The 15718-nt window shown below is 36.4% G+C and overlaps 1 protein-coding gene across 1 annotated transcript; it reads left to right on the forward strand.

The window, feature by feature from the left end:
* Nucleotides 1–11172: 11172 nt before the first annotated feature.
* LOC126599964 (DEAD-box ATP-dependent RNA helicase 38-like) lies at nt 11173–15391 on the forward strand. Its single transcript, XM_050266449.1, has 8 exons — nt 11173–11572; nt 11724–12017; nt 12238–12465; nt 12837–12902; nt 13419–13823; nt 13906–14035; nt 14712–14797; nt 15064–15391. Exons 1-8 carry the CDS (start codon nt 11282–11284, stop codon nt 15118–15120), a joined length of 1557 nt encoding a protein of 518 aa, XP_050122406.1. The 5' UTR covers nt 11173–11281; the 3' UTR covers nt 15121–15391.
* Nucleotides 15392–15718: the final 327 nt, after the last annotated feature.

Below are 15718 nucleotides of genomic sequence, written 5' to 3' on the forward strand. Positions count from 1 at the left end.
TATTTATAATGTACCCATTCTTCTTTATTAATGTACCACTTTGTAATATGTGAAATGTACCAATTTTTTTAACACTATGGATACATTCTTTTGCCATTTATTATTTCTTATTTTTACATAGTCTTTATCCATTTATTCAATCAAAATGTTTGAATCTTTTTATTGTAACCGTTTCTAATAGTATTATAATGAGGGATTTTAAATTTATAGGATTATAAATCTCATAAAATATCAAACAATTAATGTCAAAACTATAAAACTATAAATATTAATTGTAATATAATGAGGTGTACAAAGTCAAGGGACTTTGATCAAACTTTGAATACCATTAAGGTTTTAATCAAAGAATGTTAAGGATTAGGGACCGCATCCAAAGTATCCCTATTTTTTATTTTTTAATATTTAAAAAAAATTAGAGATGTTAAAATCACCTATAGGTGAGGTGTAAACCAAAAACAACAAAATTTTGTTTTGTAAAATTACGTTATTGCCCTTGACCTTTTTGTTGTGATAAAAGATTAAATAGTCTTTTCACCTTCTTTTGGTTGACAAAGAGGGTTCTATTAATATGTACTTTAGATAAGGGCCAACTTTGCTTTATTTTATTTTAGGGTTGATCTCAGTTTACTACCTTAAAGTTTTGTGGTTTCCAACATTTAGTACATGAAGTTTTTTTCATCCCAGAATTATACCTCAAGTGTTAATTTTGGAACAATCTCATATATTTGTTAAGCTGGTTGTTAAGTTAGTCGTTAACTAATGATGTGGTGCCCACATGGACAATGATTGAGCGCCACATGTCAATATGGGTCCATGTGGATACTAAAAAATTTTAAAAATTAAAAATGAAAAAAAAAATGGCCATAGGGATGTAGGCTTCTCCTTGGGTTTTTACAGAGAACCTCTCTTTCTTCCTTCTTTCTGGCATTCACTGCGACGATTTCGAAGGCAGGCAGAGAGTTGTAGTAACTGGGCTAAGTTGAGAATGAGAGAGGAGTAGCAATTGGCTGAGTTGAGAATGGGAGAGGTGGAGCCACGATGATCGATTTGTCGGAGCTCGAGTTGAAGCGAGTCGACAGATTTGAGAGCAAGGTTGGAGATTATTGAGGAGATTCAGGCGGTTACCAATAATTGGACTTTAGTTCGAGAGACGTTGAGGCTTCAGTTCCTACGAATTGCAAGAATGTCAAACAAGGCGGAGGTGGGAACAAGTAAAACGTTGCCACTACCACCTACCTTAGCCCCAGATTCCTTCAATGACGTACCATGTGGCTCAACCCCAATGGGCCGCCCATTCTTTTCCTAAATTCACCTAGCCCACCCTATCTACGACCTCCTACATCCACAAGCTCGACCTCTTTATGGCCATTAAGTCATCCCTCTCCTCTACCTTCTTCCCCTCCCTTCCCTTCTAGTCCTTCACCGTCTTCGTCCTTAAAGTCTCTCAGATGCCTTTTGTTGAAAACTTTTAGTTCAACAATCGGCCTACCCACCCACCATCAAAACCCTCAATCTGGACCTTCCGATCGACGACCTAGAATCTATTCAGATCCAACAACAAGGACGCTATCGTTGTTGGTTTTGTGCTGTACGAGGAGCAAGGGAGAGGTGAAAAGGGAGTGTAATAGGAGGAATACGCTTGGGAAGATGCTACAATCAGCAATGATGAGGAAGATTTATTTTTCAACTTTTTTATTTTTTTTAATTATTTAATTATTTAATTTTTAATTATTTAATATCCAAGTGGGCCCATATTGACATGTGGCGTCCAGTCATTGTCCACATGGTGTGCCAAATCATCAGTTAACAGTTGACTTAACAATCAGCTTAACGAATGTATAAGACTTTTCTAAAATTAAAACTTGATGTGTGAAATGTCGCCTCTAGATTTCACTATTTAAAATTATGTATTCTGTTATTGTATGTTGCTACGACGCATTTATATTTACGGCATATAATTTTTGTGATAAGTAAAAAAACAAAAACACCCTTAATGGACTAAACGGGATTTTACGAGGCTGTATTTAATCCTTTCATATTTTTTCACGTGTCTTGACATATTTGGATAGTGCTTGTTGATACAAATGCGTATGCAAAAATGTAATGTAATTTGGAGTTATACAAAGATTTTACGAACCTTTGAACATTGAGGGTATTTTGGTAATTTGACATTTGCAACACATGTTGCTTTTTGGGCAAATGGGAGTGTGCCACATGGGACCCAGGGAGGAGTCCCTAATCTTTTGGAACTCTCTCCCTCTCATTTTTTTTCTCATGGGACTCTTCTCTCCCACCTCACTTCGAGCTCTATCTTCTGCACATGAACACCACACCACCTCCACCTCCCAAGTTTGGGTCGATTTGGTCAACCAAACCATTACCCACACTTCTCTATCGTCCCTAAGAACCTGATTATGACATTTATTCCTTGAAAATCCGTGCATAAACACAATTCCCATTATACGTTTTGGAGCCGTGACTTTCCTATCAATTTTAGGACATCTTTGGTCATATTCGTCACTCCAAATAGGTAGGAATGTATTCTCCTCCTTATTAGGTTCATTTCCATGTAAAGATCATTAAATTCAGTTAAGAAATGACAAAGTTATGGACGTTTAAAGTTTTTCTAGTTTCTCGGTGAACTTTCCCAGTTTTCAGCGGACCAATCGCCTTTCAGGTAGGCCTGGCAAATGAGTTGTGTCTGTCGTGTTTGTGTCGTTTTCGTATAACACATGTTATCTTAATGGGTTGTGTCGTGTCACACTTGTTATCTTAACGGGTCCTTAACAGGTCAGGTCACTTTACCCAACTGGTAGAGTGACCAGACCCATTTTGACTTGTAATACCATGAAAATTTATATATATAGAATAGAATATTCATAATTATGAATATGTGGAGAAAAAAACGAAAATAAATCAATTCATGGTTATGAAAATTTAAATGAGGAATTTTAAAATTTTTGTTACCAGAAATTATTATAATTTATGTATTGATATTATTGAGGTTTTATATTATTTTTCGAGAATTTATATTAATTTATTTGAATGGAGTTTTAAATTAAATGAGGTACGAAGTTTGAAGTTTGGAAAGTAATAATTTAAAATCCATACACTCTTCGAGGTCACAATTGATATATTTGAATAGAGCTCGATCTCATGAGCGCGTAGGTGCAAATTGTTCGTGAAACGGAGTTATAACGAATAAGTTATTAACATTTAAATTTAAGGATATTTTAGTAAATTTGGCGCTCACTAGAAGGCTACAGATTTTCTCAAATGATCAGATGGTGCCACGTGTGTGGTTAAGATGAAAGAAAAGAAAAGAGAAATGAAAGATGGATGATTGTGTTTGTGATGAAAAGAAAAGAAGGGAAAAGGAAAGAAATGAGGGAAATGAGAGGGGGTTGAACGAATGGGGAGCAGAAGAATTGAGGGGAAGTGAGAGAAATGAGAAGCATATAATTAACCCTTGACCTGTGCGACCCGTGACCCGGTTGTAGCCGGAGGGTTTCTCTGGCGAAATTTATCATTTTTCCAACGAATTGAGCCGAACCACCACTCCCAATCCTCATATTGACTATTCCTCTACCATTTCTACATCAAATTCGAGATGGAAATCCATCAAATCTGAAGTTAACTCAGTCAACCACCACCACCAATATGTTCCCCTCAACCTTAGGAACAAAGTCCATGCATTGGTTGAGGCATCAGAGATGTTTTGGAGTCGAATCAAGAACCCTTAAAATCAAGAGTTTCCGACTGTTCGAGTATGATTTGAGGTGTTTCCTGGTCGAATTAGACTTCATCCTAAGTATAAAAGGTGTTTCTCTCATTGAACTCTATTTGCTTGTAAAATTTGGTATTTTTTAGAGTTTGTCGGAATTTGGGGTTTCCGTTCGCAGAAAACCGCCACCCATGAAGGTGCGTGGCCAGTGAGCCGATGCTGCCATTTTGTGCAAATTTTGATATTCTAAATAATAATTTGGTATCCATTTGATGTGTTTTGATTGTGAAAGCTAATGTTGAATTTTTTTGTTTCTAGAATATTTTTGGAAATAGCTTTAAGAATGGTTTTAAACAGAATTATGAACTACGAAGGGTTTGATCCCACTAAAGGGTACGTCGACAGTCTAACAAGAGTTAGATCCAGCCTTAATAATCATGATTAAATCTTTAGTTGGGAATTTGATTTAAGAGAAGAAGTTAGTGATAAATTATACAAATTTAATCGTATGTTTTGGGTAAGTAAATTATGGTTATAGTTTTGTGAGGTATTAAGAAAATTCAATAAAGAATCGTGATTATTGGTAGTAATGTAAACAAGAATTTAATTTGGGCCTATCCTCATAATTATTTCCAGAAAATAAATATTTTGGGGGCAGGGCGTTATGTGACCCGTTAAGAAAAATATATATTTTTTATTAAATTTGCACATACCACACATTGCCACATAAATATTATTTCAAAACATTTAAACACATTTGTCGTTTAAGTACTACCATCTACACTCGAAAATAAGAGCCAAATAAAAAAATATTCATACACTACTAGTCTATTACAAAATATTAAATGTGTTAGGATAAGCAAAATGAAGGAGTTTTTGTTTTCAAGGTTGTGAGGCCTTTCTTAAAAGTTTAAACCTTGCCAATGAAACTCAAAGCTTGCATGTTATTCCTTTCACAAAATCCTCAATTTTCATTGATCATCATGAGGAAATTGTATTGGAATTTTGGCTTGATCTATTGCCTTCAAGAGTTATGTTGATGATGCTTTTAGTAAGGTTTTCCATGTTAGAACTCTATTCTGCATAAACTAAGTATAGAAAAACCAAACATTAAAAATCATTCAAATTATGAGAAGTTTACTAAAATAATTATGAAAAGAAATAAAACAATAGTACTATACCATATAAAAATATACTACCTCCTTTTCCAAATAGCCAATCTCATGTGCACAACAAAACTTGAATTGTTTCTGGTAACAATGAACTATGATACTGATCTAGTACTCTACCCCCAATACTAAATGTAGATTTTGATGCAACAGTTGAAATGGAAATTGTTAACACATCTCGTGCTAACTGAGAAAGTATCAGATAATGAAAACGCTCCATTTGCCACCAAGAAAGAACATCTATGTCTACTTTTCTATCTATTCTTTTATCCTCCAAATACTTTTGCAATTCATTTTTTTCAATCGAACTTGAACCATCCTAATTATTATCAAAATCCTACATCATAAAAAATAAAAACGAAAACATAATAAGAATCATGCATCATGTCAATTTCAAATATAATATCAATACTTTTTATAGTACTACTACTACAAATATATAAAGTAAATAAAAACAAACTTAGGTTACCTCAAAAAGAGCATCTTCAGATTCTGTTTGATGATTAGGCACTAAATTCACTGGAGTATTTGAATTATCAAGATATGAAAGTTTTTCCAAGTACACACCAAAAAGAACATTCATTTTGTCATTAACCTTTGTGTACATGATGAAACTTTTAGAGTCATCCATGGTTGCCTTAATTTGAAGTTGGATTACGAACACCTTAGGGAAGAACAAATTTGATGTGGGGTACTTTGTCCTTGAGAATAAGCACGTAACCTCATAAAAGTACCCCCAAAATTTGGAAATCTTCATTATTTTGTCCCATTCTTCAGAAGAAGGACAATTACTAAAATTGGAATCACTCAACCCTAAATGAATCAAAGCATATCAATAGAAAATTGCATTATCTAGCATAATATAAGTTGAGTTCCATCTAGTAGGGACATCTTGTCTCAAACATCTCCTACTATCCAATATCCTTACTTGTCTAACACATTCATAAAATTTTAGTTTCCTAACCTCATAGCCCTTTATATACTTGATGCATTCACGAATCTTTATCACTGAAGAATCAATTTCTTTAAGTCTATCTGGACTATCAAATTCAAAACATGAGTACAACAACGCACATGAAAGAAGTAACCATTCATCACGAGAAAAATTCGAAGATTCAATTGATTCTTCAAAATGCTAACAAAAGAAATATTTGAAGAAACATTATCCAAAGTAATAGAAAATAACTTCTTCCCAATCCCCCACTCAGTCACCAATGCATTAATTTTCTCAGATAATGCAACACCAGTATGTGGAGGAGGCATGTGACAAAAACTTAAAATTCTTTTATGCAATTTCCAATCTTTGTCTACAAAGTGAGCAGTAAAAGCAAGATACCCATCAATGTATTGCGAGGTCCATAAGTCTGATGTCAAACAAATTCTACCTTCAACTGAGCCTAACAAATTATGAAGCCCTTGTTTTTCATTTTTGAACATTCTCAACACATAGGCTTTAATTGTATTTCTACACGGTAACTTAATATCAGGAGATATATATACAAACAAAGCCTTAATTCCCTCATATTAAAAAAAAAACTAAAAGGAAGATTATGCTTGATGATGGCCTCTACCAATAAGCCACAGAATACCACATGATCAAAGTTTTGGGAACAGAATTTAGACACCGACAATAATCCACCAGTTCATTCAGGGCATGTTTTCAAATATCTATTCATATTACCCTTCCCATGATGACTATCATCTATTACCAATTTCTTACAATTTTTACATTGAGTACGGCTTTTACCGTCTTCAAAATAGTAGTCAATTTGTTGAAAGTTTTCCAAATAGAAGACTTGAGTGTTCGCTTACCTAATTTGATCACTCTAGCCTTTTTCTTTGACAGACTTGTATTTGTATCTTCTGTATTTTCACTCCCATGATCAGGTTGTATTCCCATTGTAACTTCCATTGACCCTCCATCACTAAGGTTTGTAAAATATTTCTCTACAGCATCCATTGCTTCAAGAAAGAAAAACAAAACTGTAAAATCTTGCTCATACCAATTTCATACCATATCCATTTCAATTTCAATTTCACATATCCATATCCATTCAAATTCACAAATCCATTTCAATTCCATATCATTCAAATTCACATATCCAATTCAATTTCAAAATCCAATTCACATATCCATAAATCACAATCCAATTCAAATTTATTTTTATATATCCATAAATCACAATCCAATTCAAATTTATTTTTATATATCCATAAATCACAATCCAATTCAATTTCACCTATCTATAGCCATTTCAAATTCACATATCCAATTCAATTTCAAAATCCAATTCACATATCCACAAATTCACATATACAAGCTTCAGTGCAAATGGACACTTTTATATATCTAACACAGTTTACAAAGAACAGATGGCATGGGAAAATGGGTTACAAATTCAATATCTAAAGCCTTATAAGAAACCTTATTTATACACAACAGAAATTGAAGAACTTTCAGCTAGCACATGCACTGACAGCTTGCACACACATTCACAATCTTATGGGCTAGTACATGGAGTTAGAACATGGAAGCATGGAGCCAACACTGTGGAGAACTCATATTGCCCTGAAATCCACAATAAATTTACCAAAGAAAAAAGTAAAAAAACAAGGCATATGACTTGCAGAAAACAAACATAAACCAACACGGTTGCACCCACCCTAATTCGAAACCCACATGACCTCAAACCCTCACAATTCCGAAACCCTATCAAATCAAAACCAACGTCCAATTTTATCTAGAGATTTCGACAAAGTACTCAGAAATCAACATGCAATTTCACCCTAAACCCTAAATAACAAAAACCGATCGAAAATTAGAAACCCTTACCTTGATTTTGGGACTTGATTCTCGTCAGCATTGTGTCGGAGAAAATATGCTTACTTCTCTCTATGTGTGGCTTGCTTATGGCTGGTCGGATTCGAGTCGGAGAGGGTGGACGGAGGAGCGGCGTCAGAAAAGGTGGGTTACAGTTTGAGTTCGCAGATGATTCGAGAATGAGAGAGACAAAAAGAGGTTTGAGGGAAATAAAGACCTAATTTATAGTGGATGGTTAAGATTAAATCTTAACCAGTCCAATGGTCACCAATTTTTTACATTAAATTTAATATATATGTATATATAATTATTATAGTTTTTAGGGGTATAAAATTGTTAAATTAATATATATATATATATATATATATAATTATTATAGTAATTTTTTAGGGTTATAAAATTATAAAATCAATATTTTACTTATCGTGTATTGTGTTACCCACGTGTATACCCGAACCAACCCGTTATCTTAACAGGTGCTTATCGGATTGCTCGATAACGACCTGATTCGTTATTGTGTCGACTTGAACACCTGTTAATTTTGTGTTGTGTCGTGTCAGGAATTGCCAGGCCTATTTTCAAGCTATTTTCCAGCCACCTCTGGTCACCATTTGGCTTCCAAACAGTATAAACATGTTCTACTATTCTCTAGCTTCGTTTTAGTATATTATAGGTCGAATTTGATTGAGAATTGAAGAAGATATGAACATATAAAAAATACCCAATTTCCAGCCAACTTTGCTGAATCCAAATCGACTGACCCACTATCCATCCTACATAATCCAGATTGGAATATGACATGGAATATTCTATTAGCCTTAGGGGAATATTTCGTTGAGTTGACCGTTGACTTTTTTTGAGTTTCCGCCCAGGACCTCTCTCAAAGTTTTTCGACGTCTCGAATCTATCTTTGACATTCATTTAGTGAAATTCAGATGTTTTAATATAGTTTCGTAGGTGATTGACTTGTTGAGTGCCACTTGAAATTGTCATGGGCGAAAATCTGACCATTGGATCGTGATAAAATTTTAATATGTTGTTCTAGAAGAATAATGAAGACCTTTGGAAATGATGGATCAGAAATCCGATATATAGATCTCTCAAATTAAGTTACATAAGGTTATGGACCCCATCGTTGACGGTTGACCTACAGTTGACTTTTGGTCAATGCGTTTCGAATCCTTCTAAATTGTCCTAGAGGATGTGTGCAACGTGAATTATGTGTTTTATCCATGGAATCCTGAAACAAGACTTATGATTTGTTCTAGGCGACGAATATTTAGCCATTGATCTATTCTTATTAAATGTGATTTGACTTGTGTATTGAAAATAATTGTGAAATGTGAGGGCTAATAGTGGACCGTTAACAACATTGTCATGAGAATTTGTAGCTTCGATATTGTTTCATTTCTCACTTCATTGATTTGTTCTAAATTTAGTACTTGTGCCTTGTTTCAATCTTTAAGCCTTTGTCAATTGAGTAAATTGTGCTTTATTTGGTTTCTTTGAGCAGTTGTCAGCTATGTTTCTTGGACTTCTACTTGGTTCCATTGAGTGGTCCGGAGCTGGCTTCTGCTGGGGTTCCGTTGAGTAGTCCAGTTCCCTGCTCCGTTTGGATTTCATTGAGTGGTTCATAATCGTATCCTGTTTTGGATTTTGTTGAGTTGTCTGAAATCCCTTGTATTCCACGATTCTGTTGAGTGGTCCGAAATCGTATCCACTCAGATTTCGTTGAGTGGTCCGGAATCCCTTTTATTATGCAATTTCATTAAGTGGTCTGGAATCCCGCTTTGTATTTTGGTTCCGTTGAATTGTCCGGCACCTGATGTTATTGGATTTTGTTGAGTGGTTTGAAATCGCATTCATTGACTTCGTTGATTTGTGATACTTGAAATTTTAGGCTTCGGCCAAACTGTGTCTCTCTAGCCTTGCGTTTCGGTGTATTGTATGAGTTATGGCTATTTGGATGTCGAATTATTGTCACTCACATGAGTTTTGCGGCTTATCTGGATGTTGTTTGCCTGGTGCACCATTCCCAGGTGTACGGGGTGATTGTGCAGGTTTTAGTTGATACGAGGAGTTTTAGGGTAGCATTTAGAGGTAAGAGAGCTTGGAGTGTTAGGTCACTCCTATACTTTAGGGGTGGGCAAACGGGCTATGAACCCGCGGGTCGGGGCGGGTCTAAGAGATTCAAGGCGGGTTAGGGGTGGGTCTATATATTTTATACACGAAACGGGGTGGGGCGGGGTGGGTCTAAATATTTGAGGACACGTGTCCCCGGCCTAGACTGTATCAACACTCAAACTTTTTATTGAGTAAATCTCCACCGTCGACGCCCATTTTCCACACATATCACAAATCACAATTCACATGGGTATTTCTCAGTTTCTCGATCTCTCTCTCCATAATTCACACACCATCCACCGTTCGTTGTCGTTGTGAGTGGGAATTACTCGTCGATGGTTCGTCGTCGACTCCCTCCCTCATCGCCTCTCAACTCGACTGGAATTTGGGTTTGCTTCTCTGCCAGGGTGGGTATTGCTTCTCTGTGGGATTTTGTAGATACCAAACTTTTTCTGGATTTTATGCAAAATACTTTCTATGAGACATCTCCAAGGTTGATTGGTCTAAAGCAACATTTTCTAGGTTTTTTTTTTGTGAATTGTTTTATGCCAAATGCTTTCTGGGTTTATTCAAATTTTGATCAATACCATAGTACACAAATCAGTACTAAGTTTATTGTACTACACTACATCTCCACCTAAATTAACCCCGAACCCCTCTAAAGATGTATTATTTTCTTTAATCATCATGATTGTTAGATTATTTTTTAAGAGAGATCAGGTTATGGATATGAAACCCATCTAATTTTGAAGCTCAGTCAGATAGTTTTTGTTCTGAAAGAAAAAAAAAAAAAAACCAAAATAGACCTGTGGACCTTTAGGAATTGGCCCGTTTCAAACGGGCCGTGTTAGGTCCGGATCCTGTTTTCAAATTTCTATTACCCGATCTGCGCCACCCCGTTTTATTTTTAAACTAGTCTAGTTCGGTCCCTCTCATTTTGGGCTTGGCCCGTGCCTAGCCCTACTTTCCTTATACAGATGTTGTGAATATTGTTAATTTTAGTTCTACTTCTTGGTTGTATTTCTTGGCATCTTCCTAAAGTCTACCATCACGCGTCGATCCTAGACGTATATCGGATTGAGGCGTGGCATGAGGTATGACTCTTCTAGGATGAAAAAAAATTTCATGTAACAAATGTTGAAAACCGTGAAACTTTAAGAAAATAAATTGAAGTTAACTCTTTATTTTAATTTTTTTTAGTTACAGAATTTACTATAAGAAATTAATTTTGTAGAAATTATACCGCGTTGCTATTAAGCTAGTCCACTCAGTGCGTCACTATTAAGCTAAAGCTTAAGCTAAAGCTAAAGCTTAAGCTAAAGCTAGTCCCCCGTTTAAACCCGACACCTGTATAAACCTCGCGGAGTGGAACACATACCTCCAACTTTCTCTCTCTCTCGATCGACTCGACCGATCCATAAAATCTCTCTGTAATCTCACGAAATGGCTGAGTCTGCCGCCCCCGCCGCTGTCACATCAACCGTAGAACCCGCAGCGCCATCAGGAAACAAGTCGTCTCCCGAGGCTTCTACGACCACTCCTCCGCCGGCGGAGAAGCCTGAGAAGTCGGAGACAAAACGATGGGCCGACGAAGAGGACGACCCTCCGGAGGAGCCCGAGAAGAAAGACGACGCTCCGGCGCCGTCTACTTCGGAACCGGAGGTAAACCTTGCCGAATTGAAGATTACCGAGAACAAGTTCCTCGACGACCCCGAAGACTCTAAAATCAGTGCCGTACGATCTTCCTTTCTCTCTCTCTGCATATATATATATATGTTTGAAATCGTCAATTCTTATTGTCAATTAGGGTTTTTGACGCAAATTTAATAGGGCTAAGATTATTTGTTGATTTTATTCATAAATTTCGGGATTGAATTTGACTTAGGTTACGGCCGGTGACACGCCGTACACGTCGGCGAGTAGTTTCGAGGATCTGAATCTGTCGCCAGATGTACTGAAGGGCTTGTATGTCGAGATGCAATTCAAAAAGCCGAGCAAAATCCAGGCAATCACTTTGCCAATGATTTTGACCCCTCCCTACAAAGATCTTATTGCTCAGGCGCATAATGGTTCGGGCAAAACCACTTGTTTCGTGCTTGGGATGCTCAGCCGTGTCGATCCCAATATCAAAGCTCCTCAGGCGCTCTGCATTTGCCCCACCAGAGAGTTGGCCATTCAGGTCAAGTTTCGTTGTTTGCTTTGATTCTTGCTCCATTTGTTTTTTTTTTTGTTTTTTTTGTTTTTTTTATTTTTATTAATTTGAATGCAAAATATTGGGTAAATAATATGAAGGTTTACTTTGAAGATTTGTTTTTTGTGCCGTGACCATGTGAGTGGAAATTTAATAAAACTAAGCTTTTGAGAACATGAGATTTGATGTTGTTAATTGAATGCGGCAGAATCTCGAGGTTCTTCAGAAGATGGGGAAGTATACAGGGATAACTGCAGAGTGTGCTATCCCAACAGATAGGACAAGTTCTACCTCGGCACAATCCAGGCCACCAGTATCGGCACAAATTGTGATTGGAACTCCTGGTACGATTAAGAGATTAATGTCGACGAAAAAAATCGGTGTGAGCTGTGTCAAGATTCTTGTTTTCGACGAGGCTGATCACATGCTTGCTGAGGTAATTGTGTGCTTGCATATATGAGGAATTTTAAAAGTTCTCACCTTGGATTCTTTGCTGTTGTTGTTCATTGTATGGGATTAAATGTTGAAAGAATGTCAACATAATTATTTGATAAGAAACAAAATGAGCCTCAGGGACGATATAGACCAAAGGTCGTTTTTTGATTGGCTGATGTGATATGAACAGAGTGGGATTTTAAGAGTCTAAATTGGTTGAGCATGAATCCTCTGAGCATCCCTCACTGTGTTTCTCTTGGAGCATGAAGTGCTGTTGTACAATCTAGGGCATTATGTTGTCTTGGGATATGCAACGATTTATTCTTTTTTAGCATGCATTGTTGATCTTGTTTGCAAAATGTTTTTCTGCAGGATGGCTTTAAGGATGATTCTTTGAGGATAATGAATGACATAAAGAGATATAGCTCTCACTGCCAGGTACGTTGAATTATATTTAAATTTGTATTGCACCAAGATTTAACGTATGTTATGTCATTGTTTCTGTATGTTTCCTTCTATGATTTCGTCCAGTAACGTATTAATGAATTATTATTTTTTTTTTTTTTTTGAGGTTATGAAACAAGTTATGGAACTAGTTCTCTTTTTATTCAACTACCAGCGGTGGGGGTTGACCATAATAAAAGTCAGCTCAAATGATAATCTCTTAAACATATCCCATATACTATTTGTTTCAGTAGCCTCAGTACCGTTTTCTCAAAGACTGTCTAGGACTTAAGGACTATTAATGTTGTGGTTGGATCTCTTTAGTATTGATGATAAACGTTATTGGTATTAGAAACAAAAGAATGGTTGTAGTGGCTGAATTTACCACTGTTTGAATGTTTGGGTGATTAAATTATTGGTTTATGTCTGTACTTTGTAGAATATTACCTTAAAATATAATTATTTGTATGGAGTGGGATTGACTGCTTTCTCATGTAACATTTGCTTCAGGTGCTTTTGTTTTCTGCTACATTTAATGAAAAAGTCACGAACTTTGTTTCAAAAGTGATCAAAGGTGGTGGTAACCAACTCTTTGTAAAGAAAGAAGAGCTATCATTGGAGGCTGTAAAGCAGTACAAGGTGTACTGTCCTGATGAATTGGCAAAGATTGACGTCATCAAAAGCAAAATATTTGAACTGGGAGAGAAATTGGGGCAGAGAATTATATTTGTTCGGACAAAAAATAGTGCAAGAATGTTACATCAGCAACTTGTACAAGATGGTTATGCAGTTACTACTATTCAAGGTGCCCTCAATGCTGAAGATAGAGACAAAATAGTCAAAGAGTTCAAAGATGGTTTAACCCAAGTTCTTATATCAACTGACCTACTCGCTCGAGGATTTGATCAACAGCAGGTGCCTTCACTTTCCCTCTATTCTTTTCCCCCCTTTATATGCCTTACAAGAGTTACTTGCTGACTTGATACCTTTTTTGTAGATTAATTGTGTTGTCAATTATGACCTTCCAATCAAATATAGAGAGGGCCCCAGGACACGTGATCCTCCCGAACCTGATTATGAGGTGTACTTGCATAGAATTGGAAGGGCTGGACGTTTTGGTCGCAAGGGTAAGTTCTCGTTCTGAAATCTTTCTTTTGGTGTGATTTTTCCCCATATATATTTTGGCTCTTTCCATGTACTAATATAGTTGTCAGTTTTAAACCTGTTGCTTTATTAACAAAACGTGTATCTTTTAGCTGTGACTGAGAGAACAGTTGTGTAGGGGTTAAGTACTGAGAGAACAGTTGTGTAGGGTTTAACTAGCAAACACTTTTTTTCAAGTACATTTTCCCTTGAAATGTGCTGGGATCATGTATGCTGTACATCCTCACATTTAAGCAGATTCATAATAGCTATTTTATGGATCGGTTTGGTTTATGTGCTACTTGGGCCAGATTTGGCTGTGTAGAGTTACAATACCGGTACAGGTCATGTTCTGAAGCATTAGTTTCAATCCTAAGCTTTACATTACTTTACTTTATTGGCTTTAGAAGCTTTATGCAACACTTCTACAAAACACTAGTGGTCCCCAGAATTTCTTTGGAAGAGCTACCCCTTTCCAGTCCATCCCGTTCACTTCATCATGCTTCATTGAATAGAAGGAAAAAAACATAGCTATTAGGTGTTTCCCATTGTATTGAGCTCCATATATTAATTGAGCTAGTATACAGATATTACAGTGCTATGTCGATATGGAGCTGAAATGAAAATGTTGTCTGAGGGTGTGTATAAGTTATTGTGCAGGGGCGGTGTTTAACTTGATTTGCGGTGATTGGGATGAATTGACCATGTCAAAGATTGAGCAGTATTTTAACTCTCCAGTAACAGAGGTAACAATCTTGCGCCTCATCGTACTTTAGTTTTTGATTTGAAGATGCAAGCACCTCATCCTACTTTAACATTGAAACGCTCATGGAAAATCGAGTCCTGGCTCTCGATAGTTTTTGACAAAAAAGTTCAAACCTTTCTAGTCTGTTCTTTCTGTACAGAACTTTGACGTTGTGGTCTGAATACATTATTGGAGATAAACCATAAACTCGATAAATGTGATAAGTTTCACATTATCTTATTGATTTTCTTGCCCCTTCATTTACAGGTTGAAAACACCGAAGAAGCTTTCGAAGGCGCTCTGAAAGCAGCTGGCTTACTGTAATGTAATGGGCCTACGCAGGAATTAGAACCACCAGTTTTGGGAAAAGGAAAGAGGCGAAAGCGTTGTAGCGGAGAGCATATCTTATGAAGAATTTTGTTATTTATTTGATTTTGTTTCTGGACCTCTGGAGATGCTTGATGGGTTCGTTTTGTAGTGTATGTAAATTCACTATTATTTCGTTACAAAATATTCTCTCATTCTTGTTAGTTTGTGCCATGTTTGTATGAAGAGATTGTGATAAATCATTTAGTGAGTTTGGTGCTTGACCCAATTTGCTGGATACATTTCTAGTGGAGTTTCGTTGTCAATGAAACGCCGAAATTTTGGATTGATCTCTACATATCAAAATGAAGAAATAAAGAAACTCGATATCAATGAAAGCTCGTATGTTACAAAACCTTGTCCTCTAGGTTTGGCATTGGAAACCTTAATGTTGCAGCAAGCACCATACTAGACACATGCATTGCAAAAAATATGACTGCCTACCCTCCCTCCTCTTTCATGGACTTCACCAGCCCTCCATGCTTATGCCTTGTCGCAACCTCCTCGCTCTCAAACACCTCATCTGTGATCAACAGTGTCTCAATGGCCATCAACT

This window comes from Malus sylvestris, chromosome 14, assembly GCF_916048215.2.
Source record: "Malus sylvestris chromosome 14, drMalSylv7.2, whole genome shotgun sequence".
In the NCBI taxonomy this organism is placed as follows: Eukaryota; Viridiplantae; Streptophyta; class Magnoliopsida; order Rosales; family Rosaceae; genus Malus; species Malus sylvestris.